The sequence below is a fragment of the Nematostella vectensis genome, chromosome 13 (assembly GCF_932526225.1).
Source record: "Nematostella vectensis chromosome 13, jaNemVect1.1, whole genome shotgun sequence".
NCBI lineage: Eukaryota > Metazoa > Cnidaria > Anthozoa > Actiniaria > Edwardsiidae > Nematostella > Nematostella vectensis.
The window spans coordinates 13353027-13379635 of NC_064046.1; the positions used below are offsets into that span (position 1 = coordinate 13353027).

Consider the following 26609-nt stretch of genomic DNA (forward strand, 5'->3'; position numbering starts at 1 on the left):
TAGCTTGCATTTTTAACCATCAGGACGGAATAATAGCATATATTTATCAGCACAAATGTCAACAAGTATGCGTGGTAGAGAGAGAAAACCACTGTGGCGCCACCTGCACAAGGTTTGACACTGACAAAGCAAAAAAAAAGCGCTTTCAGCAGCTAAACAAATAGGAATCTTACTCTCGACAGAAATGAGAGGTGATCTTGCAGCTCTTAAGCTTACTGTCTCTCTCTCGTTCTGAATGATCTCCCACAGACAAAAACTCCACATTCTGAGAGTTCAGAAAGGGGCCTCCATGCTGGATAGTGATTACCGTAAGATTTATGCTGGACACCGAAACCGTAAGTGGAAAAAAAATAATTTTAAATAACTAGATGAATTAATATGTGCAGTAGAATACGGGAAATGTAGGGTTACTTAACATTCGTCGATTATTGTGAGGAAGCAGACGGGAGAAGACAAGAGCAGGCCCTTTATTTTTGTCTAAGCACTTTCCTGCAGTATGAGGATAGAGGTGTCTGGAATAATTACAAATGACAATGTTCAGAACGTCAGTGGTTCGAAAACTGGTTTTGAAAACAAATAATAGACTAGCCGCAAAGAAATTATAAACGATGCAATAATAAATCTGCATTTCTTGAAACTCGGAGATCCCAAACATGCACCTAAGAACAATTACATACCCCTATATTATTTTATAAAGGACAAATGCATAGCAGTGGGAATTTGTTCTAATAAAAATAGCTATAATAGGATTTGTAGGCGTTAAGATGTATAATATTCTTCAGGTGTTGTCATCAATTTTGCAGAAGTTTGAAGTGGGAATGGTTTAAAGTATGAATTTCCCTCCCTCTTGGAAACACACCAACGAACACATTAATTACAGGAACAGAAAAAAAAGCTTTTCCCCACAAAAGTAATAATAACACAAAGTATTATATTATTACACTGTGATTGGTACATGTTTTTTCCTTTCAAAGTCATATGCTTTATTTATTAGGAAATAATATAAAATGTATACATTTAGTAGTAGACCAATCCTAGATTTTGTTTGTGGTATAATTCTTTTTACTCGAAGAGAGATCAAATTGATTTTCTCACGTTTAAAATATTATACCATCAACTCATCAATGCATCATTGCAAAAAATAGCAAATGGTTTCCCACAGCAGCTGCGCCGGCTTGAAAAGACGTAATTTTAATATTATTGATTTTCACCAACTAAAAACAGTATACCGCCATTTCCTTAGCACTATTATTTCAAAAAACGCATCCTTTTATTTTAATTTTGACTGCTAAGAGCAGTCAGATTTGCAGTGTTTTCGACTACTGTTTACGACTTGATTACTGAGACTCAACATCAGGTGAGCCAGAGGGTATTACAATATAGTGTGATTAAAAATGCTAGCGCAGATACCATCTATACTCAATGAAAGCATTCGTCTCCCAGGAGACCATAGTGTAATTCAGAAATTATGGGGTTTACATCATTGAACAATTTACCAACTAATTTATCTTCATGAAAAATAAAAACAAGTTAATCGCCATGCTTCTGTACCAGAATCAGGTTTGAAGCTGCACACTAGTTAATGAATTAAAAAAACCCAAAGAACGGCTGTTCATACGACCGAGAAAGACTGGGCAAACACACACGGCATTCGCGCGACTATATGTTCTTTTTGACGGTTGCTATGGGTACAGCACTTGCATGGTCTCCAGGCAACTCTTAGAACTAGTTTGGTATGAGTCGTTCACGCCGCTCCTGATTATGAGTGATGGATATAAGTTTGTTTAAGCCCTTAACGCTAACAGTGTCGAAGCTTTATCACTTTCGTTCCCATAAAAGTCTTGTCGTCTTTGCTTCCTTTAAACATCTTGTTCTCATTTTTTTAAATTTGGATACAATCAAATACAAATTTTGCTTTGTGGTAATTGCTTTTGTAGTTAAATCACCGAAACCATACATGTCAAAGTGTGTTATTTTGTCTCGGTTTGAAGAGATATTAACCAACCTCCCTTACCGTCTGCCCCATTCAGCAACAACTGTTAATTTGTTTCTCATTATCCACGGGAAAGGTGCAGCTCCAGGAATACCAATAAGGAGACACAAGGCTTGTTTCGACTCGTATTGGCTTTGCATTAATTCATTTTGGCTTTTGAGGTAAATTGGTATCGGGCTTATCTAAACTTTTCAAGTTTAACACAATAGCATTTAAATTGGAAATTTTTTTTTTGCTATCTAATGTCGAGCACTTTTAGAAGAGGTCTTCCCACCCCAGAAAAAAATGGAAACCATTTATCAGCTTTTCAAGTTCTTTGTTTTCGTTGCAACAATGGGATGGCCCCCTCACCCCACATTTATGAAGGCGTTTTCGACACTGCTAGCTACACTGCAAAGCGTTTAGTTTTCGTTTTCATTTTATTACCTATATCCCCTCTCCGAAATCAACTTTGCATCCTGCTACTTTACCTCACTAACTAACCCCCAGACATGTGCAGTCCATCTACAACCGCAATACTGCAACGGTATAGACGTTATTATTTTTTACGCCTCCCGATAGCAAACCTGTTGCTCTAGGAAACCTTTTCCACCCAAGAGTCATGTGTAAAAATAACGCACGCTTGCGTAACCATGGTGAGATATTATCCCTAAACAGAATTCACATCGTTTTTGTTGAACATCGCTGTAGGTGAGACGTAACCTGGTTTCCTTAGCCACGGCCCCTAATGGTCATTTCCATTAACAAAATATTGGGGTGGCACGGGCCCCTATTGCCCCACCCCCTGGAATTATATTCGCTTATTGAAGAGACCGGGATTTGCACTATTCTAGGTAGGAAAAACGGTATTTGTTTTACCAAGGATTTGGGTTAACACAACAGTCTGAAATAAGATGGAATTGGAAAACAAAAGCTGCGGATTTAGAATCCTCCGTCGTATTGGTTTGCCTTACCACTTCTCCCAAGGTTTCTTGTATTTCTATCTCTTTACAACGACATTACGTATACTATTTAATCGAGATTTTTTAATAATTAATGACATATATTTATTAGTAATTGTGAAAAAAAAATTGCTCAAAATTTGACCCCTTGCTTGGTATCATTTCCGTCTTCTCCACGTTCCCTTCACCCATTTAATCACCTTGACTCGATCTGCTTATCAGGCGAGTATCCAGGATTGGCTGAGGGGGTAGGGCTGTCCCAAAGATACTCGGCAACTTTTGAGCAACTTTTGGGATTTGTGGCAACTTTTCCTTTTCCGGGCATCTTTTTAAAACGAGAGCAGCTATGCTTTTTCTTTTCGGTTTTTAGGGATTTGCTTTTTTTTCTTGTTCTTGGTATCGAACTATTTGCGTTTTTTAGCTTCTTACCTCATTCATAAATCTGGTAATCATTTATGGTCATTGGTCAACCTGTGGTTTGACGAGCATGCAGTTTTGATGGTCAGCGTTCTTTACTATGATTATTCAAAATTGCGGAATCCTCGAGTGACGATGAACTTACTATAGAATCCAACCCTCTAACAATAGCTGGAACAGCTGGAGCTAAGCTAAGTACACCTCAGAAATTAACAATTTCTCGAGAAAGATAACTCCCAGACAACCTTGCTGGGAAGAAGACTGTCCGTGGAACGTCAGGGCCTGAAGTGCCGACTTGGCAGAGAGTTAAGGAATTCCAAAATGAATATTTGGTTGCTCGATCTGGAAAACTTAGATGCGAAGCCTGTAAAGAGACGTTATAAAAAAAAGAGCTCTCTGAAAAAGCATGTTACTTCGCAAAAGCATCTAAGGGACCTTTTCTTGAAAAGTATGGCAATCGATTGACCACTCGATCCCATCTGTCAGAGTTCATCCCTTTAATATCAGAGAAGGAGAAGATGCTGATAAAGACTGAAATCTCGGTCTCAAATGGGTTCTCTGTTATCTTTGATGAGAGTTCAAGACTTGGCAAGGCCTTAGCTATCTTATTAAGATATGTTGATCAGCAATATAAAGTCAAGCAGCATCTTGTCAAGATTGAAGTTTAAGCTCGTAGCCTCAATGCAGAACAGCTGGCTCAGCGACTGATTCAATGCTTAGCAGTTGAATATGGCATTTTTCCTAATCATCTTCTGGCGGCAATGAGGGATGGTGCTGCTGTAAATGAAGCTGCCTTGCGTCAGGTTGGGTTTTATTTTCCAAATGTTTTTAATGTGAAGTGCTTTTCACATACCATTGATAATGCTGGGAAACATTTTGAGTTCACAGTGCTAGAGACATTTTCTAGATACTGGAGTCAGTTTACACAACCACAAGCTTTGGTTTGCGAATATAGACTGATCTTTAATCACAGTATTTACAACTTATGGCGTATGCCATGAACTTATATGGTATTACAAATAATCATTATTAATAACGTCATCTCTGTTATATGATACTTAAATAAAGTGTGCTAATACACTACACAGCCCTGCAGCCAGACTAGCTTGGAAGACAAGAACAGGAACTTCTATGAAGCTGAGATCAGAGACAAGATGGTGGAGTAATTATGAAGTGCTTGATTTGGTTACCCAGTACTATGGAGATGTGGAGCCCTTCTTGAGAGAGAATGACCACCTCTCACCCATGTGCAGAGCCAAGCTGCTGGAGGTGTTTGATGATCCTGAGGCTACACGTGACCTAGAAATGGAGTTGGCTGCTTTGGCTGATGCAGGCAAGCATTTCGTTTCTGCCACCTATTATCTAAAAGGAGATGGGGCCCTTGTATTTCCCTTTTATGAGCGCCTGTCTACAGTAGCCCATGCTATTGCCATTGAGGCATACCGGAATGTTTAGGAAAAAGCAAAGCAGCATGCAAATGATGATCCTGGTATCTACAACGAGCTGGTTGCAAAGGCAAAGGCCTGCATTGCTCCATGTTTTCAATATTCTCAAAGGAAATTTAGTGTAGAATTCCGTTCTACCGTGCTTGCCTTCAAGGCAGCACGCTAGTGTTGCCCTGAGAAGGTACAGGAACTGCACCCTGCAAATGCAGCATCTGTAGAGGAGCTACAGTTTGGATTTTTCTCCAATGATGAGGTTGCTTCTCTGGTTGAAGAGTTACCAAGCTACTTGGCCGCTGCAGATGAAGTAGTTTGCACCACAGAGAAGGAGAAAGTATCTTGGTGGGCAGATCATGTCTTCCTAACTGGTCAGTGGCTACGAAGATCTTACTCATCCAACCAAGCTTGGCAGCAGCAGAGAGAGTATTCAGTCTCCTACAAAATGCTTTTAGCCGACAGAAGGACAGTGCACTAGAGGAGACACTTGAAGTGTCTGTGATGCTCAGATATAATGACAACAAGCGAGTTTGAAGTGCCTGTGATGCTCAGATATAATGGCAACAAGGGAGTTTGAAGTGCCTGTGATGCTCAGATATAATGGCAACATGGGTGTGTGGCCTCACTAGCCTGCATGTGCTTTGGCTGTCAGCCATGTTGTTATAAAACTCACATGGACAACTCTTTCTTTAAGTTGCACTGTGAACCAAGTTGTTTCGTTTTTTCATGATGCCTCTTTTATTGCATCATAATTTATATACATATTACATTGCATATTACATATTTACATTAAATTTCCAATCAATGTTTTTTTAATGTTGAAAAGAATTGTTAATCAGCATTCTCTCAGCAACTTTAAAAAATATAGTCAATTTTTTAGCAAATTTTTACACTTGGGGCAATTTTTCAATATTACTTATTCCATTTTTTGAGCATCTTTTTGGCAACTTTTGCAAATTTGTGGCAACTTTTGCAATTTTTGGAGCAACTTTTGGCAACTTTTTGGTATTTTTGGAGCATCTTTTTAAGAAATTTGGAGCATCTTTGGGACAGCCTTAGTAGGGGGCGGTTATAGGCATCATATAGGAAAAGCATAGTATTTGGAGATTCCTTAATAAGAAATGACCCACTTCTTGGCACCCCCCTGTGTATGCACCTGCGTAAAGCAAGTATTATTAAGTGTAATAAAATTTAGTGCAGCTAGTTTTTTTCCTCCAGGTGAAGGGAAAGAAGTTCTTGAGATGTCTGAATTTCACCTAGCTCCAGATTTCAACACCTTCACTATTCTCTACAAGTATTCTAGTAATATTAGAATATTGGCTACCCGAACCACTTCCGATTTGCCTTAGGGGCTCGAGTTATCGGGAGTAAATTGAGTTTTGTGCAAGGTTTCATCCGTCCCCAGGCACACCCTTTCTTTAATCATCCCTTATTCGTCTATAACCATGCACACATACGCGTACCTATCTCATCTCAACTGGGAGCTCTCTGTTTACCATTAATGTCAAATTCAGAATCTCAAATGTAATAAATGAAAATGCGAACGTGATCCATGTCAGTTTGGCTTATCGATCACTGGATCAAACATTCCGTCAAAATATCGGATATGGAAACCGATAATCAAAATGAAAGAAATCATTGAATTAATATAAGATTTAAAAAAACATTATAAATGGGAATTTGCACGTGATTAAGGACTTTTAAGCCCCGAACTATCATTATTTATTGCAGTGATTTATTGTTACCAGTAGTTGCTTAAAGTCTTGCGTGGAATTCAAACGAGCTTCCAAGTGTAACTCGGTAAACAAAGACATTTACTATGCTTCAGGTCTGGAATAACTTTATGTCCACTTCCAAACTATCGCCTGAATGTCAATTTCCTCTTTTCGCAACCCTGCCAAGGTTATCAAAGTACCAGAAAACAACAAGGTACGATAAAAATAGTATTATAGGCTAAAGAAAGTCATATGGATAAGAATAAAATGCCCTGTGGTCTAGATACCAATTTCCTCTTTTTCTCGAGACACTGCGAAGTTGACATCTAACTACATGGAAAAAACATGCTACGATATAAAAAAAAGTAATTGCATTTTAGGATGTAAAATTTGATGGATAACTGCGAAATTTACGGACCTGGATGCCAATCCCCTGTTTCTCTTGAAACACTGCAAAACTGGTATTTAACTAAAATACCCACAATATGAGAAATGGACAAAAATGAATTTAGGGTATAAAATATCCTTTGGTGTGAAAGAAATCATATTCTCACCAGCGATATGGACTATCATCCCTTATTATCCTTAGTCTACTCAAACAGGGATGACAGAAGGCTAAGATTAATTTCAGAAAGCTTCCTGTGAGATGGTGAAACTAATAACGATGTTTGCCGTTGGGAACCGGAAATTTCTATCGGGCCAAAAGAAGTGCTCATTATTTAGACATGGTGGGCGGGAGATTTGTGTTTTACAAGGTGTTTGTTTGAGGGTGTTTGTTTTGGACGCTGTTGCTTTAGGATTCCAAACCGGGGGGGGGTGCACAGGATGCGCGTGCATCCCCCTTGAAATACTATGCTTTTTCCATATGATACCTATGACTGCGCGACCCTTAAGCCAATCCTGGGTACGCGCCTGCAAACTCCTCAATTATGGCCGCGTTCATTATTTCCATTAATACCGCGACAAAATGTACAGAACAGATAGACTCATGTTTTTTTCTTGGTTGAAAGCTTTGGGGCCCCGAAAAATTAAGTATGCTTTAACTAAGTTGTGCTGCCTTGTTCCATTTATCCCTTACGTTAGAAATCTCTCAAAGCCCCCTTAAAGCACCGTGTACACAAGTTTATTATCTTATATTTGTACAGGCATAACCTGATCCGTTAGCAGTTTGTTACCACATCCCATGACACTCTTGCGCATACTTTACAGCCCCCCTTCCCCCCCTAGCTAGGATTTTGAGCGGGGGGGCTTGTTTACCCATTTAGCAGACCATTTTCTCTAAGGTAGCTCGCCCTAGGTCGCAATGGCACTGAATTTACCTTCATTAGAGTGGACCTTTCAGTCGAGTGGGAAGTTCTTCCCTCCCCTCCCCTCCCCCTACGGGCCTGCTTTATATCATTTTTCCTTTGTTGCCATAGGTTGAATGTAGGCCAGCATTTTTTTAGTTGTATCTAAATCTGTGATCTTTAACTCGTTTCACCATGTATGCCAGCTTTAAGCCTTGTTCATATCGCCGTGTATCTCTCTGTGCAGAAGTGCTCTTAATTGGGCACAGATAACTCATTCTGTTGAAAGTATTGCACACACGTGCTAAACTCAGTGATATCGACGGCGCAATTACGATTTTATTCGCTTTGTTAGAAGATTAGTAGGCGAAGTGCTCGAAGAATTAAGGGGTGTTATCCAAAAGAACCAACGTTTCTTTTTCAAATGTTTAATAGAAATGATTACTGAACCTGACACGAGTCTCTGAGTGATTGATTATGAGTTTTAGCCCCTGTGTTTTATGGTCTTTTTTTATTACAAATAAATGCCTGCTTCTGAGGGACAGACAACCAAAAATAAACGAGTGTCAGACCTTCAGTCAGCAAAACGAATAAGGCCAAACCTATGCAAGCATTGACAAAATTTTTCTATTTATAAAACCTTTTTTGCAACAATTCAAAAGCACTTTTGAGTTTAATTCGGGTACATTTTTTTAATAAATTCGTCCTTCTCCTTTATTTTTCCTTTATTCCTTATCGAAAATAACCGTTTTTGTCAGTAAACAGATACACTTCCATATTTCCAAAGCAACTAATTATAAAAAAAAAAAACGCCATTTCAATCATACAATTGTCAACTCAATTTTGGACATGAAATGAGCTCAAAACTGTCTATAGTCATTGTTTATGGCTTGCATTGTGTAAATAAATAACTCTACAGGTTTTTTTGGTGAGACGTAAACCCCTAACTGTTCAAACGTGTTTATGACTTCTTTTGTTTATCCCTAAGCATGAGAACTCCTTTAAAAAAATCATTAAAAGACAAATTAATTGGAAACAATTAAATCATAAGAACCTTGACTGTCCACCAAGTCAATTATTTTGCTGAAAGAGCGAAACGTGCCTTAAACAAAGCTAAGCTTCAAACAAGGGTTAACTATATGCCTGATGCTATTTCTTTCCATTGATAATAAGAAAATAAATTCGGACAACAAATATAAAGCCACTTACTGAACATGCTTGCTCTATTGTGTTGCCGGTTGTCATTAGAATAATACCAGTTGCGCCATGTGTGAAGAAATAGTATAGACAAGATTTGCACATTTACACCTTGCTTACATATCAATACTCTTAGAAGTCGATTCGAAACAAATGTACCACCAGCTTTCTTCAAAAATCGCTTAAATTTCCGCGACAAAAAGTGTGTCTAACTTGTATGTAATTTCAAAAAGGTTACGCTCATTCAATTATCCTTTGACTATGACAAAGTAACAAAACAGTTTTTATAACATACGCTATTTGAAATTTCAAATATCGCTTCATTTTAAAACAGATGGATCAGCCCTGTTTTACCTCGACTTTTCATTGAATAGAATGTTCCTTTTTCTGACAGCCATCAGTTACAATAGTACTTCCGTAACTTTAATTGACAGCCGCATGTGTTGCACACGTGTTGCACACGTGTAGTTCAACTGATTGGTCACCATCTGGAGGGGACTAGTCACGTCATTACCGGGAAACACGTGATACAAGGTATGACGTCAAGGTGACCAATTCGAAATCTTGGGATGTCAAACACCCAGACAATAAATGCTGCAGTGATAGGGTGAGTGCAAAGTCAATTGACGAAAGGTTTTCCCGCCATTTTGTAGCGAAATACCAATTGCTAGAAAGCATCCATTTACATCAGAGTGGTTGATTTTTTTTTACCAAAACTATACCTGTATGCTCCCACGCCCTAAATTGCTGTCTTTGCCTCCCTGTCCTGCCTGGTAGCAGGCTCTCATTCGGGGTCAGGGGCGTAGCCCGGGCCCCCCCTACTAGCAGCCCAAAATACAGTAAATGTATGAGACATTATCTAAAGTACAGGAGAAAATGCATTGAAAGTTTCTTTTGGGCCCCCTTCTGTTAAACATCCTTGCTACGCCGCTAGGAAAATGTTCGGAAATGTTTTGTTTTCAAATATTGGGAATTATGTGGATCGCATTTCTTCGCACACTAATCCCAGCGCACCTCGGCCTTCGCGCGCGCAACAGAAGTCCCAATATTCGAAAACAAAACATTTCCGAATAAACTCGAATGAGAGCTGGCTTGCAGGCTATCCTGGTCCTGCTAAGGGATGGATCATTATATAATAGGCCCCCCGAATGTTCTTTGGCGAGCACCCCCTTTGGCGAGCATTTTTAATTGTTGAATGAATCGAACAGCGAGCACATCGAAAAATACAATGCGAGAACGGCGGAAAAAATGCGCGGGCATGCGAGGATTAGCCGAAAACTGCGAGCACATCGAAATTTCGGGGGACCATTCGGAGGCCCTGATATTTGAAGGGCGGAGTGGCTATTCTCCCACAAAATCGAGCAAGGCTCATCAAACCCTTAAAAAAATCGAGCAGGCAAAGTCTTCAACAAGCAAAGACTGGCAAACAAAATCACCACGTCAGTCGGGAAAAATAGTGCCCAGAAAAAAAAATTGATAAACAAAATCGAAATCGAAATATTAAAAGAAGTAATGATAAAGAGTCATTCAGAAAACTTGGGGTGGGGTGATAAGGCACATGCCCCTCTGGTTATTTCCTTAAAGTTTTTGAAAATGCTGGAGGGTGGGCACGAGTCCCCCTGCCCCTCGCCCTGCTACGGGCCGGACTGCGATGCCTCCGTTACCCCCAATTCCCCCATCCCAATCACTTCAAAATCACTTGATGTTACATATTTTCCAACATCCCCCGTCACTCCCATTACTCAAATAGTTATCAGAATTCAACGACACGCAGGAAATAAGAAACGTGATTATTTTCAGCCGTATAGGCTTATTGTTGTGCATTAAAAGAGTCAAATATACGTGGGAAGCCATGCTTGTATTGCGTGCGTTATCTTTACGATACAAGGATTTAGAAGACCGGCACAAGAGTTTAAAAGGTCTGTGGTGGTAGCGGCTTGGTACATGCACCATATGAAATCATGATTGTTATCGTGACCTGCGCAGGACATATCACGAAAGATGGATTTCCCTATCGTGACTAGGCAAGCCTTGTTGGAGAAAAAGCTGAATTATCGGCGGAAGCATAGCTAAAAGATATGAAGTGCATTAAAAGTAAAGATGGCCTTATTGCGCTATATTTATAGTAGACTTACGTTCGTGATTTCATGCAAATCTAGGCTCAAATACATTATGTAGTCAAACTCGAGCACCAAATGCGCAAACGATTATTTTTTAGTGTAGAATATCTTCCAATCAAGGCATAGTTACAAAACAATAAATGCTCAAGGTATCTTTATTGACACAAATTAGGTCGGTAATGCCCAGCTGGTTTTAACTGTTCTCGATGTTTTTTTCTCTCTCTCCTGAAATTGATTTATTTTGCGGAGGATAAGGTTTAACTCTGTGGCTATGACCGCGGAGACCTCTGGGTAACCAAGCGGCAGATGCTCTTTCGCAGTCATCATTAGGATGGCCAATACACGCATATTTGTCGTTCATCTGTCCTTATCGCTCTGAACACAGGCTGCTCTTTTAGTGACGAATAACATATGCGTTACCTACTCTAAATAATACTGCTTTTCTATAATAAAATGACCGCACAACTTTTTTCTATAATACTAAATATTTTCCTTAGCATTGCACTCACACAAACAGTTGAAGAGGAAATAGATTTTAGCGGATTAGCAACGAGAAAGTAAACTTCATGCTTTCTTTTCTTTTTATTTTTCATCTAAAGCTATCGCATTTGCATGTTATACCATTCTTTTCCTGTTCCACATAATTGAGTTTTCAAAATCAATGATGTTATGTGACTCTGAAAACAAATTGCAGTGTCTTCCAATAAAAAGCAAGCAAATAAAAATATCTGTATTTTTTTGGCAAAGAAAGCTATCAAATAAGTACCAAACTTTGTACAATTACATTTATTTACCTTTTTTCAGAATTTTGCTTCAATCTTTTTTCATAAACACGAAAAAGGCACAAAGCTATTAGCAGGGGGAAGCCAGGTGTCTACAGAATTCATGGACTCAGAAATTATTTGTATAAATGTCAAAAAAAGCTATTGTGTCTTTACCAGATATGTAGGGGGAAAATTTGGTTTCGGCTCAAGTCTCTGTCTAATTTGTAATACCATCTGCTTTCATACTACTGCTATATTATAACGACTCTTCTTCATTATTCCATCCTCGTTAGAATTTATTGACAAAAAAAGCTTATTAAAAAAACAGCGAAGAAATTATTTTTTTAAGAAATGATTTTCATTTTATCCTTTTCCTTTTGGAAACAAATAAAACCGTAAACCTATATATTTTGGAAACATAATTTGCATCTCTCTCAATTATTTATAGTTTTTCGCCAAGCATTTAAAGGAGAATAAACCCAATGCCAAATATATAAAACAAGAAGGACGACCCAAACGAATCTGACTCTCTAACTAAGAAAGTGATCTTTTTATAGCAATCTTGCTCATCTTTCAGACAAGATCCGAAATTTAAAAGTGATGAAGAGGAAAAACGTGCTATTTTATTGTCTCGTTGAATAAACTAAGTTTTTATTTGAAATCATGACTGCTGGATAACCATAGATGCGTGCTATGAATATACAGAAGACCATAGTATTTGTCGATGAAACTTAGTGCTTTTTGTAAACCGTTGACGTACGTTTCACTTTCTCATGAATTAATGTTTTGCAAATGGTGTTTATTAAATTTCTCTCAGGGGAAATGCGTGCCGAAGTCCCTTACAGCCACAAACTTTGATATATGTATTCGCCCTCGTATATCTCTCTTAGCAATAAAAACTACACTTAATCAGACCTTTTCTCTGAATCAGCATAAATGATAAAATAATTTTGCATATCACGACACATTTTGGGGTATATTTACTTATGATATGGCCTCAGAAAAAGTGTGCTCAATTTTGCTTAGAAGCAGCTGCAATAGACTACCCTACCCTCCAGCCCCTCCCGCGTCAGTCTATTTTTGTCTCTAGTCAATTTCTCCAAATGTATACGTATATTGAAATTGTCAAACGCTAAAAAAACTAGTATTTGTCAAGACATTGTGACATCAACATTAAAATCAGAAGAAGAGGAAAACGCTTAGAATACTATGAATTTGGTTTAATAGGCTTGTGTTTAATGGCGTGAATTTCTTCCTCCTAAATCGCGCGAAAGGGATCGCTCCCTATTCCGTGAATACATGATATAGAGACAGATGTGAATAATTCAGTGGCTGGATGTCAAACGCGGACTTGGCGTTAATTAATAATACCGTGCAAGTCCTAGACAGCTGCTCGGCTGACGTAAGTTCCCGTATGCACAGGTGCTTAGTTCGCGCCAGAATAGCTTATGGATGAGTGAGATGGCGAGAGCTTTCGTCTCGTTTGGATAACACCGCGCAATCCTCTATTTTTCTACAACTGGCTCTTACCAAACTGGATAAATGAAATTCTTCCCCGATATGAACCCGTCTCGGTTTGGAGGTAAAGACTATCTTTGTTATTTTCATTCATTCCGTTCTGTTATATTTTCCCAATCTTGTGGTTGTTAAAAACACTGCCGAATTTTTTCTTTATGTTGATTCCCTGATATTTTATTGCTTCCTAACACAGGGACTTTTTTTTAAAAAACTTGTATATTGAAATTGAAATTCAGGCCATTATTTAAAGTGGTTACCCCTTGTGGTAACTGTTCTGTTTCAACAGACAATTTTTTCGCCGCCCTTAAAAACCGAGAGAAACCATTCGTAAATAAACCAGCAGATTGGTCAAAGGCTCGATGAAAACATTGTGTTTTTAGTGTTTCGCATTTTGTGGGACAACAGATGTCCACGGGCTATCATAATTACATCAACAATAACCTTCGCACGTGCCTCGATATAACCAATCAGAAAAGGGAAACCATTATAGTGCTAGCTTCTTTCTACTTTACGGCCTACTATCGTGACGACGGTATATAACGCAACTAACTATAGAAAGTCTTCATAGAAACACCGAATATGTTTTATATTATTATCCAAACGAAAATGATTCATCTAAATCACCTCGGTCACCAAGACAACACGGAAACTATCTCAAGCTTTACACGTGTGTGCTATTTTAATTGAAACTCTTGAATTATTCATAGCCAACATATAATTGTGTGTTTTCGAAATTCTCCATCCTTGTCAATCACCCGTACTCGCTTGCCAAACAACTCTTAGAGCAATTTGCGATAAGATCAGCCCAGGGATTCTTGTTTTCGCTAAGTTCTACCTCTATTTCCGGGCCATTCTCCTCTCAGGCCTCTCACAGCTCTTTATTTAGCGCCGCCGTCACCAAATGCACCTGCTCAATTTCCCGGATGTGCAGGTGATGTCAAGCTTTCCCCTTTACGGACACCTGAAAACGAAAATTTAAAAAAAACCCCTGGTTTGAAGAGAGGTGCCCGTTTATTTGCTGTATGTAAAGCTGTATGCATGCGAAGTTTAATGGTAAACATTGGAGGGTTTTGCTACAACTTATGCCAATTTCACTTTCAGGCGGAAACTAAGGTCGAGTTTGTTTTCACTTTACGTAAACAAAGAAAAGTAAAATTGAATTTAAGAGCGTCTTGCATTTGTCCTTCAACTCAGACTTTCGCCAAAACCATTCCGCATCAATCGGCTACGGCCATCCATGTAACGTCATTATTCTGCGGTTAGCAATATTTTTCGATAATTCCTGGCTGCATTCATGAAACACACGTGCCAATAATTATTACCTTCCCAATCTGCTCGATATAAATAAATGTGCATTATTTATGGTATTCACCGGTCACGTGAGTCACGCGTGACGTCACTTTAGAATATGGCCGCTGAATGGTGTTCGACAGTCTGACTTGAGGTCTAAATCCGGAAGGCATCGTGAATTCTGGTTATGCCGGCCGTAACTTCAGGTAACTGTCCTTATTTCCCACATTTAAACACAGGTAACAACGCAATATTAACCCTAGGTACATGATCTTTTATGCAGTTGCTTTTTGTTTGGTTATTTTAGGATTTTGCTACCGTAAAACTTCCGAGATTGTCTCGAAGAAATTAGTCTCGTTGTAGTTCGCTCGCAAGGTCATCTTTTAGTACTTTCTTTGTAATTCCTTAGCTTTAGAACACCTTGCAAACAAGTCTAGTCTTGGATGGAATTATTTTGCCATGTAAACGAAGCCACTGTTTAAAATTCCAGCTTTTAGTTCAAAAACTGTAGTCCCTCAAAGGCTTTTATTTATTTATACTCTGTCGAACAGCCGTGTTTACGCTCGAGCAAAGCTTATACATGTCACGCTTGAATATAACTTCTGTCTATTGTCTCGAAAATAACAAAAATCGCCTGCACCATATTTTTATTCAGCCCGTATGGAAAAACACGCATTTATCTTCTTTCTGATTATAGCGATCCATTTTTTAGTTGCGAAACGTCCATTTTTTTTTTCTTTGAATAATGACCTGTAAAGTTTAAAATGACTAAGCTACTCTATTTTACTCTCTTCTTCCCTAGGATTAAGGTTGCATGCTGCCTTGAACTTATTCTCAAACATAAGAACCGGAAAGAACTAGAGAATAGATTACTATTTTCAGATGTCCTTCACATTATGTCGCGTGAAAAACTTTGCGAGATAATAACTGATGATTTCATATATTTCTTTATGTTGTTCTTATGTGAAACCTCAACTCCTAAACTTTTTACTAGCTTTGGATATATTTTTTTCGCTTATACGGCATCTGGGTTATTAACGAAAAACGTTGTAATATTCAAATCAGGTTAAAAACATCTGCTCTCAGACTTTTAATTTGGTGTTTGGGTATTTAAGAGACACGAGAATGTATTACTCTCAAAAAAACTATAATTTCTGTCTGCTTTTAATTTGTATGTGAACCTACAATCGGTTTGAGAGATGATGAAAAATTGCATATTATTGGGACATCTGCTTTTAACGCAAAGCTGAATCAATTTAAACCGGTTCCTCATCAAAGAAAAATCAAACAAAAGGTAATGAACAAAGCTAAAAGTTTCTATGCTTACATTTTGGAATGGCCCCTTTATTCTTAGCGCTTTATCCCTGTAATAGTTGTGATTTTAGTAGGCGTCCTACCTATGTGTTAAGTAGGCTTGACTTATATTCTACGGCGTATATTCTATGAGTGAAATAAAATTGACTTTATTTTTTGTCATATAACATATAAAGCCTTAAATGAATCACATGATTTTTCCACTCATTAAGTTTAAAATGTCCATATTTAAGTACCCATACAATCCTGGCAAACCACAAAAATCATACATTTTTTTCATATTCAAGATTGATTCTACTGAAATAAATAAAAGATTGCTCATTTGGGTTTTTGATGTGTTTACCAATGGAAAGAAGAGATTTTCTTGTCAGTATAGTAGAATTTAGTGAAGATAAAATAAAATGGTCTTTTTGGATGGTTGGGTGAGAGCTATGCCAATTGTAATTACAATATAAGCATTGTATCTACGTTTTCGGGTTCTTTTCTTGTAAATTTAGTGCATGTTCAACCATTTTCTTCTAAAATACAATACCTCTCCTGGCTTTCTTTAATTTGCTCTGATGAATCCATCAGTGTTTAGCATTTTTTTGCTTACTAACCCAAGCTCAAACATAGGAATCAAGAAAAAAAAAACATTACATGAAAGAATACCCTGTGGGTACCAGATAAGTTGTAGGTTGTTTTCTCCAATTGTTAGCACACCCAACAGCCTACAGGCTTTTGAAGTCACATCTGAGTGCTCAAATAAACCCTGTGTGATGGTTATTTACAGGTTCAAGTTTCAAATCACTGTAGCCTGTACTGCAGACTTGACTTGAAAGAGCTGGTTTAAATTACTTTATGTTTGGTTTCCACTAATAATATAACCACAAAGAAAAATGCATATTTTTTTGCACTATGGATACAAAGTGTTAAATTATTTTTAGTGGAAATCTTGCAGCAGGTGCCATTTTGTGATAACACATGCAAAATACAATACAACATTGACAGAAAACTGAAATTACTCCATATATCACATAATTACTTTTAAGTATTACTCGCATGTTTAAATTTAAAGCTATTGAGCATAAGTAAAAATGGAGACCATTAATTAAAAATATATATATATTGTGATTTTTTTTATTAAAGTGATGAGGCAAGCAAGAAAATTCATTAACTGTCCAATGATGAATACATATATATGTCATGATATTTCAATGTTTTATCTTTGTTCATAAGACTAATAAGTTTGCAGAGTTTGCCTTTTTTCTCTCTCTTTTTTGAATTAAGATTAAGATTTTGAGAGCTTTGAGTTTTGCGATGGGATGGTGCGATGGTTTTGCGATGGTGGCTCAAAATGACATGTCCTAATGTATACTTAAATTTTTTTTCAAACGACTCAAGTAGCAATTTTTTTCCATTTTTATCTTAGTATGACAAATTTCATAGGTAAAATTTCTAATACATAATAATCTATCCCCTAGTGCAAATAGCAACTGTCGATTTATCAAGCAATAATTCTTCTATCAATTGATAGCTTATGGGTTTTGTCAACCCCCCCTGATGCAGGAAAATATGGATAAATCATACAATTTGTTTACTTTTTTATTTTTTAGTCTTTTTTAAATATATTTTTATTCTTACAGATAATTTTCTAACTTTGAATGGCTTACAATAGCTTATATTTGTATTGATTAATTTAATGACTAAAGTTCTTATTATAGAATACCTAAAATACCTAAGAAGTGGTTGGTCAAACTGCCAATTGCATGGACAAAGTTTTTTGACATGTGTATTTTTTGAATTGCAGCTCTCGTATCTGTGAAATCATTCTACGAAGGCCTCATGTGACACATCTGTCAATCTGTTTCAGATCTCAGAGAGGCAACTATGCCAGACTCACCCACAGATGCCGCAGCCCACCCCGCTAATGGCCCAATAGTGACATCCCCTGTACCTGTGTCGTCTGCACCGGTAGTAGCAGATGTGAGGTCCTTGAACAACGCTACTTCGCCAATAGTGAACGGTGTGCATTCCAGCCCCACGGGACCGGCATCGCCCACAGGTCTTGGCAATACAGCCAATCAGTTACCGCCAGCATGTGGGGCAAGACAGCTCAGTAAACTAAAGAGATTTCTCACCACACTGATGCAATTCGGGTCTGATATCTCTCCTGAGATTGGTGAACGCGTGCGAGGCCTGGTTATGAATCTTGTGGTTAGTACTGATAAATCACTGGACATTGTTCTGTTAATAGAAAACACAATATAACTAAAGTTAACTTGTTGCAAAATGAGATTTATAAAATATTTGCAATGTGACGACAAAAACAAAAAAAAGCTGAAAAGAAAAACAAATATTGGTTTATGGTTTTAAGTTCAACATAAATTGTACTCGAACTGACCTCAAGAAAACTCTGATTTTGCAGGAACATGTTTTATTATAGATATTGTATTTTTTTTATTCCAGAATTCTACAATATCTATAGAGGAGTTCCATGGGCAACTACAAGAAGCAACTAACTTCCCTCTCAGACCATTTGTCATCCCATTCCTAAAGGTAAATACACAAGAAGCAATAATTCTTTATATAGAAAAATATGGCATTGTAATGCAGGCTTATCACCTACCCAGGTGACCTCAATCACTGTTGGATAAACTAGAAACTGAAGAAAACCATTGCATAATTTCCCATTCTTCATAAATATTATCTTAGGTTTCTTGTTATTGTTGTTTGGGTGATTAGGTTAACAGAAATGTTGAAATAAGGCCTGAAATACATTGTTTACAAAGTGAGACACTGCATCTCATAATATGGAATTATGTTTTTCTAAAATAGTAACATTCTCTTCTGTTTTTTCCAGGCAAATTTACCACTATTGCAGCGAGAGTTATTACAATGTGCTCAGATGGCCAAACAAACTCCACAGCAATACCTCCACCAGCATGAGCAAATCTTACATGAAAGAGAGGAGCCCCCCATGGACCCTGAAGAGCTGGCGCCCATGGAAGTGAATGAAAACGGAAAAAGGAAAGCTCCATCTGAGGGACTACGGTAAGGACAGCAAGTAGTAAGATAGCTCACTGCTACGGGCAGGGGCGGGTCTGGGGTTGTGCCGAGCACCCCCCTATTTTCAGATATTTCACTTCAAAACAACAAGAAATATAAGGAAATACATGGAAATACAATTAATCTGGACCCCCTCTTTCTTCAAAGTCTTGCTAAGCCTCCCCCCCTTTCTGCAACTTCTGGAATCGCCCCTGACTGTCTTTGATTCTCAAGCATGAGGACCTGGTTTAAATCTGACCTTGTTAACTTGGGATGGGGGAAAGTGTGTATTCTTCATGGCTAGGATGACTATGTTAAATAACTGTGTTTATGCAAATCTAGATAACCAGCCTCTGATTGTGGAACGTTCATAGACCTTTTAAGAAGGTTGATGTCCTCATGAAATACTAACACTTCTCTTAACTGTGTAAACTGCGTGGCATCCATTGGGCCTTATATAGAATTCTGGATAAGACCCCATATAGTTGTACAGCACTGCAACCTCTGCTAGAGTACTCAATAACCCTTATTAGACTCATATAAGTGACCAAACCAGTTTCATCTAATATTTTTTGTCTGCCCTCAGACCGCAGGACATGGTAAACAGACCGAAGGAAAATGGAGCTGATTTGTCAATGGTAAGGCAGGATATTCTCTCAATGCATTTAGAGTGGCAGGTAGCTACCCTAGCTTTAAAGAGACTCTGTCATTTTGTCATCCTAGCAAAGAACCAAGTATGAGAAAGCAACAATTTTCACCAGCTCATCTGGTGAAAATTTTCAATTTTCAATTTTCTATTGAATCTGGTTATAAAGAATAAGATTTTATTTTTAGGTGGTTATTTTGGGGTTTCTTTTCATAATTTGTTTTCGGTTGAAGGCGGGTATTCGTACCAAAGCACCTGGGGTGGGTGGGTGGTGGTGGGGGGGGGGGGGTGGGGTGGGTGTTAGGTGGATAGATTGTTGAAAACAAGAACAAAATTGTGGCTGGCAACGGCTCTTTAAGCCAGTTAAGCCCAGGTTTAATCAGATTTTTGGATAATCACTTTTAAAAGCAAGTAGAAATATACTGAAATTCACACAAAGTTATCATATCTAAGCAAATTTTGGAAGGCAAGATTAAGGCCGAAAATGGCACAGGATTGTCCCCAGCAGTGTTCAGTTGTTCTGTCATCAATAAAAAGGTTAAAATTGTTTACAGATGATGGGTGATCTTGGTAAACCATCACCAAAGAGACCCTGCCTCAGCTCTAGTGAGTATTATCATTTAAGCAGAATTACAGTATGTACGCAATTATGTTTTTTTATCCCATCTATCAGTTTTTGTCTTGTAGGCACTGTTTTACAAACTTTGTTTCCAGTGTACTTTTAGTTGAAAAGTTTTACTGACAAATCCATTGTATCACGACCCGCGTTTTCAAAACACGATTTGTTTTGGTTTTCTGTTCCGTCAGTAAAACCATTCTGAGCCAATCAGAGTCTCACTTTGTGCACTTCCCTGGCTATCATCTGGATGAAAACCAGACAGTGTCTTGACAGAAAGCCAGGTAACTGCACTAGGCGAGAGATGGCAAGAATTTGATTGGCTTAGAATAATTTGACTGGCGGAAAATCCCAAAAGACAAAAAAAATCGATGTTTTGAAAATGTGGCGTCGCGGGTACTAGGGATTTGACAGTAGAAATGGAGTTGTTAAAACGAATCATAGGGAATTATTTCTATTTCATGAATTACTGTATGTACTGTTATGCTGACAACATATCTTCTGTCTTATCTTAGTGAGCGGCAATCCAGGGCTTCACAAGGCAGGTCAGCTAAGAATGGAGGACCTAACAATGGCTCAAGGTATGTGGACATATACATATTCCACACCCTAAGCTAACAGGTACAGCTTATTAGTATATAAAACTCGGAAACCTCACAAGAACAAGCAATTTGATTGGTTGAGAAACTCAGGATCAAATGCAATATACACCTCCTAGGAGGTGTATATTTTCCTGCACCCCGAAATCAAGCAAAATGGCGGGTGTAACAGTGTCTAAAGCTCGTTTTATGTACTAATATACTAAAAGAATTATACCATTTCCATTTCGGCTGATAGTGGCTTAAAAAATATCTACCTCGAGCATTCGGCTCTCTTTAGATATTTCGCCACTATCCACCTCAGTCGAAATGGTATAATTGTTAAATGTACTGTGATTAGGTACAGGCCAGAAATCTTGCAAGTGGGAGGTGTACAAAAGTCCTCTGTATTCTTGAAGTCATTGGTTCATTCACCACTGACGCATCATTATATTCTCACATTTTTCTTTGTTATTGTGTATTCATCATTATTATTAGTTATTGGAGGATCATAGGGCAGTGTTCCAGTTTTTTTTTTCAGATACTTTTCCTGAATATGAGGAGGCTAAAGATATCAATGTTTTGATTTACCAAACGGACATTCTTTAAATACATCATTTGTTATTGTACACCTTAAAGTCAGATGTCAAGGCATAAAGTATATATAATCATTTGATGATTATAGCCATTTACTGTAAATGTTTGTTAAATCACCAAAAGATATTTTAATCCCAAATGACACCCTTTCTAGTGGCCACATTGTCCAACATAAAATGCACTCACCCTGGGATTTGTGTGTTCTGCTTCAGCAGGCAGTTCTCGTGGGGATGACCCACTCATGCCAGACACCCTCTTAGATGGCAAGCATGAAGCGATCATTGATGACTGGAGACATGTCGATACAGTAAGTAGATGCTTCAACAGCAGAGCTCCATTATGTCATGATTTCAATTGGTTCGAATCCAGGTCAGCTTTTCAGTAGGTGTTTAAATCTGGTTCTCTACAATGAGTACAGTGAGTCCCTCAGCGGTCCTTTCTCATGTCTCACTTTATTAAAATATGTTTGGGGATGTAAAATAAACGCTGGGACGCGGTTCCCTGTACATGTCCCTCCATTTGTCTGACTCCTTTATATCGTGTCCTCTCAGATGCTGCAGTGCATCATAGGGATGGTGGACAAGACCAAGCGGGCGGTGTCGGTGCTTCAGCAGCGCTGTCAACAGGACCGCGAGGAGTTGCTTACTTGGGCCAGGAAATCTGCTGATGAGACGGAGACGGAAATCAAGAGACGAGTCGGTAAGTTTGCTTTGTTTGGCTTTTTTCTCTGTAGGTACAAAAGACCGAACCTTTAAGACTAATAGTGGTTTCCCTTGGGGTAGGCTATTGAAGTATGAATGGGTATAGGGGCGTATCCAGGATTTTTCCTTGGGGGTAGGGGCCCAAAGTGGTTTCTTAAGAACATTCGTTTTCAACGGAGACGCAACGACTAAGACGTAATAGCTTTATTGCACAAGAAAGGGGGTGACCGGGCCCACTGGGCTACCCTCCTAGCTACGCCCATCTAGGAAGGAAACTCAGACGAAGGGGTTTTACTAAAAAAATAAGCAAAAATATTCTGTCTTTAGGAAGGTGTATAGCAACTTGGCACGTGTTTTTTTTTCAATGAAACTATGCATACCACTATGTTTTTTGCAAGTTGTCTTCCTAACTATTTTACCTTAAAGTAAAAATCCACTCACATACTATCACGAATCTCGCAATTTGTTTGGCTCCCGTACTCACTATCTATTGAGCCATAGATAGTGATTAGCGAAAAAGCCACTTGAAGTGAAAGAGACGAAAAACCTTGTTTCGAGAAATTTGGTTAACAAACGTTTCTAGTAAATGCATTTTCTATATCCTTACAAAAGGACATTTAAAAAGTAACGAAGACTGCAGGGTTTTGAAGCTACAGTTTACAATTTTCGTTTATCTGCACGCGCTGCAAACACCGATTGCATGCGCTCGCGCACACAATTTTGTAAAATTTTGATTTTGTAAAATACTGTTTTTGTTTTTTGTGTTATTTATTACTGAGAATTATTAAAATCGAAATTTATTTGAAGGTAGTATGTGAGTGGATTTATACTAAAACAATTAGACTACTCGTTCTCGTTTTCTATGATTCAAATAGTACCCGCCTCGTTGACTATCTATTGACTCATAGAAAACTCGAACTCGTAGTCTTAGTCTTATTGTTAAATATACTCTAGGAATCCTTCTACTGAAGTTTGCATTAGTAAGGAATGCTGTTATGTGTGGAGAGTTGAACTAGCTGCGTTTATTAAGTTCAGCTTGTTACTACACAAACGTACCCTTGCACATGCCACGCTAATTTGTAAAGTCTAAAACACGGGGTTCTCATAACATATTCTAAAAAAGACTTTGCATTTGCTTTTGTAGGCGACCTTGTGGGTAAATCAATGAAACAAACCGAAGAGCGTGTGAACGAGGTTAAGCGACGTGCCGAGGAGGCGGTCAGCGAGGTCAAGCGACAAGCTGTTGTCGAGCTCCAGAAGGCTGTGCGCGCCGCGGAAGAAAAAGCCAATGAGGCCGTAGCTGGTGCGCATGCGAAAATGGAGAAGGCCGTACTGGAGGCGCGCCGGCAAGCTATCGAAGAAACGAACGCGCAGCAGAATGTGCAGACGGATTCTAACGAGGTGAGTTTTACATGACTTCGTGATATAAGCTGAGTCACGTTGTTTGCACGTGGTGTACACGTGCCTGGAGAATGATGAATAATGGTGGGAGGCGTGCTCCACGTGTGATGTTGAAGTAGGGTTTCAATAGTATCCATATTATGTAGAGTTCATATGGGATATACCTTGAACTAAATTTGAGAAGAACAGAGTAGAAAGATCGAGGGGTAAAATATACTTAAGGGTTACACGCATATTAGGATCGGCGAGGAAACATATTTTGGAGTTATGCGAGTAACATGAATGGAAGTTGGAACAATCGAATTAGCGGGGTTTTACTGTACTCAAATCTCAACCGTGCTAACCTTTGTACTTCTCGAGTATCACTCTAAACCTGTCATTGTTCTGGTTGCAGAGCTGCTGGAACTGCGGGCGCAAGGCCACCGAGACTTGCAGCGGGTGCAACGTGGCGCGCTACTGCGGCTCCTTCTGCCAACACAAGGACTGGGAGAACCACCACCACATCTGCGGACAACAAAGCAATACCGCTAACGAAGACAACGCCTCGGCTAATGGGTCTGCACCATCCCCTAAAGCGTCCAGTACCCGGTCTAACAGTCCCGCCACCTCACGACACTCAGCCACGCCCACTTCGTCCGACCCTATCACCTCGCTCAGCGATTACGTTATGAAAACGCCTTCCACATAGGCCTAGCGGATGTGACGTGATGTCGTTAATGATAATGTTAAATGAGGATAGACACCCGAGGAGCTGAATGCTGTTTGCGGATGAAAATAGTGTTGGGCAATCAGGGAGAAAGTGGTTATTGATCAGCGTTTCACAGATTTCACCCAGCGGTTGTCTTATTTTAATTAATGGACGATGAACATGGAATTTCACGTCACCTCAGAAAGAAAAGGGACGGAAGACGAGGCTAAAGTATTCTGAGTACCAGGTTAAAAATAATTGTGCCGTCCGCTAAATGTGCATTTCCTGAATGACGAATATGCACAGAAACAGACCAATCAAATTCATCGTGAGAATGTGATGGGATCGCCTATTGCTGGAACCAAACTACGCTGGCATTGAATATGGAAAATAACAGGGCGGGTTCGTCTTACAAATCCTCGGGGCCATGCCCAATGGCGTAAATGGGAAACTCTTACAAAATGGAGTAAACTTGTAATGTTATGGAGACACTTATGCAATAATATACCTACGTACAATAAAAGGCTCAGTGTTTGGATGAGACCCTTATATTACTCTAGTTGCCGACTCATCAATGTTGCGGTCACGTGGCAAACCCTTTGGACGCCAAAAGCACAAGGAAACCAAGCAGATATTTAGCCGGATATGACTTTACATGTTACACGTCTTCATGAGTACATAAAGGGTGTCTGATATGACGTCACTTGTGCCAAGTCTCCCTGAGAGCATATATGGGGTATGTAAGTGCAGGATGTGACGTCACATGGCGGAGGATATAAACTTATTTTGTTCTGATAAACAATTATACCCGCAGCAGTCGTTGCTTAGCAAAGGGGTACCTATAGCAAAAACATTTCACGTGGCCAACCTATTTAGAAGTCTCATATCGGCTGAGGCATGATATAGCAATCTACCATGTAAGCTTGTGGATGCCAAGCTAAGGGCGCGTTTTTTTACTCGTGAATCCAGAATAAGAATGATTAGAATAGAAAAAGCGTGCGTTCGTTTATCCCGCACTCCTATTCCGGCTACCTGTAGCAGAATAACTCGAATGCCATTCTGAACATTCTCTTCCAACCATTTCCATTCCAGAATGATAGGGGAAAAAAACGCGCCCTAAGACACACTCTCTTCCAAGCACACAGAAAACATGTCGTTTATATATTTTTTATTCTTTCAAGGCCTTTTTCTGACCCGGCTTATTAGCTAAGGGGTACTCTCCATTTCAGGGCTTTCTTTGTTGGTCTGTCCTCCTAACCTAAACTTGTTTCCAATATAACCGCCCTGATTATATAAACTTTTAAAATGTTTTGAGTCGATCGGGGTGAATGAAAACATCTGTGCGTTGTTTTGTGTGATTCGGGCGATCAGGGAGATTATATGGAAACCATTCGTAACAAGAGAAACGATCGACATAGAAGGCGAAGAATGGTATTGTAAGAACTTGGACAGGGAACTTGAAAATCTCAACTGGGCTCTTTAGGGTGTGAAGACGTCGGCCAGTGTTTAACACAGCACGAAAAACCATTTGATCTTTGAAGCACCAGGGGGGTGGAGAGGATTGAATTATTTTAGCCGCAGCAGCTGTGGTAACTCTCGGGATTTTTTTTCGTAAGGATCTTATATACTAGAAATACCTTCCTCTTGTCAAAGATTAAATGGTTTCTCCCTAATTAGTTTGTAAATATGAATCTTAACATTGTATAGACTTTAAAAAGACTGTAAACTTTTGCTTTTAAGTCAGGGGTTTGGGTGTCGCGACCAGCTTCGGCCATGGGGAAGCCAAGGTACCCGCTTAATCAGTGTTTATTCAATCCATTCTATTCTGCAAAACAAATGTCGCTCCAAAACATATTTTGGTTATTTGAAGCTCAGTGTAAACAAATAGGGGGCTTGCGCTAAGAGATCACGTGACATTTCTGGGTGGCAAATTCGAACCAAAATAATCACATGGATGACTGAGCCCGTCAGACCAGAGAACGAGAAAAAAATAAATTCTTTAAATGAAACTAAACCCTTGTGTTAGTACTTAATAAGTTGCTTTTTGTTGCTGTCATTTTGCCTCTAAAAGCCTAAGCGCGCGCTAGTTTGTCTCCCAAACAGTCACGTGATCTCAGCGCAAGTCTGGCAGGGCCCTCTCCCCTTACTCAGGGAGGGTACCTTTGGGCGTACTCTGACATACTAAGGTGCAGTCAGTATAAAGGTGTCATAATTTGATTTTTTTTTTTTTTTTTGCTTCTAGCAGCAAAAGCATGAATGCTATATTTTGTAATAATTTACGAAGTTATAACCAGCTTAGAACTGCTATGTACATAATAGATATACGAACAAGAAATAAAGCGCTTTCAATACGTAACTGTA

At 38.9% G+C, this 26609-nt stretch overlaps 1 protein-coding gene across 7 annotated transcripts; it reads left to right on the forward strand.

Annotated features, from left to right (window-relative positions):
* On the forward strand, positions 1–26604 carry LOC5508064 (protein CBFA2T1). Of its 7 annotated transcripts, XM_032376810.2 has the most exons (12): positions 1–112; positions 250–335; positions 17847–18190; positions 18443–18532; positions 18837–19027; positions 19608–19659; positions 20222–20273; positions 20799–20864; positions 21671–21765; positions 22010–22157; positions 23304–23560; positions 23955–26604. In XM_032376810.2, exons 2-12 carry the CDS (start codon positions 290–292, stop codon positions 24246–24248), a joined length of 1635 nt encoding a protein of 544 aa, XP_032232701.1. In that variant the 5' UTR covers positions 1–112; positions 250–289; the 3' UTR covers positions 24249–26604. The 7 variants fall into 7 exon arrangements, with proteins under 7 accessions (XP_032232701.1, XP_032232695.1, XP_032232694.1 ...); XM_032376804.2 differs by having other exon boundaries at positions 19–335; positions 21674–21765; XM_032376803.2 differs by having other exon boundaries at positions 21–335.
* The last annotated feature ends 5 nt before the right edge of the window (positions 26605–26609 follow it).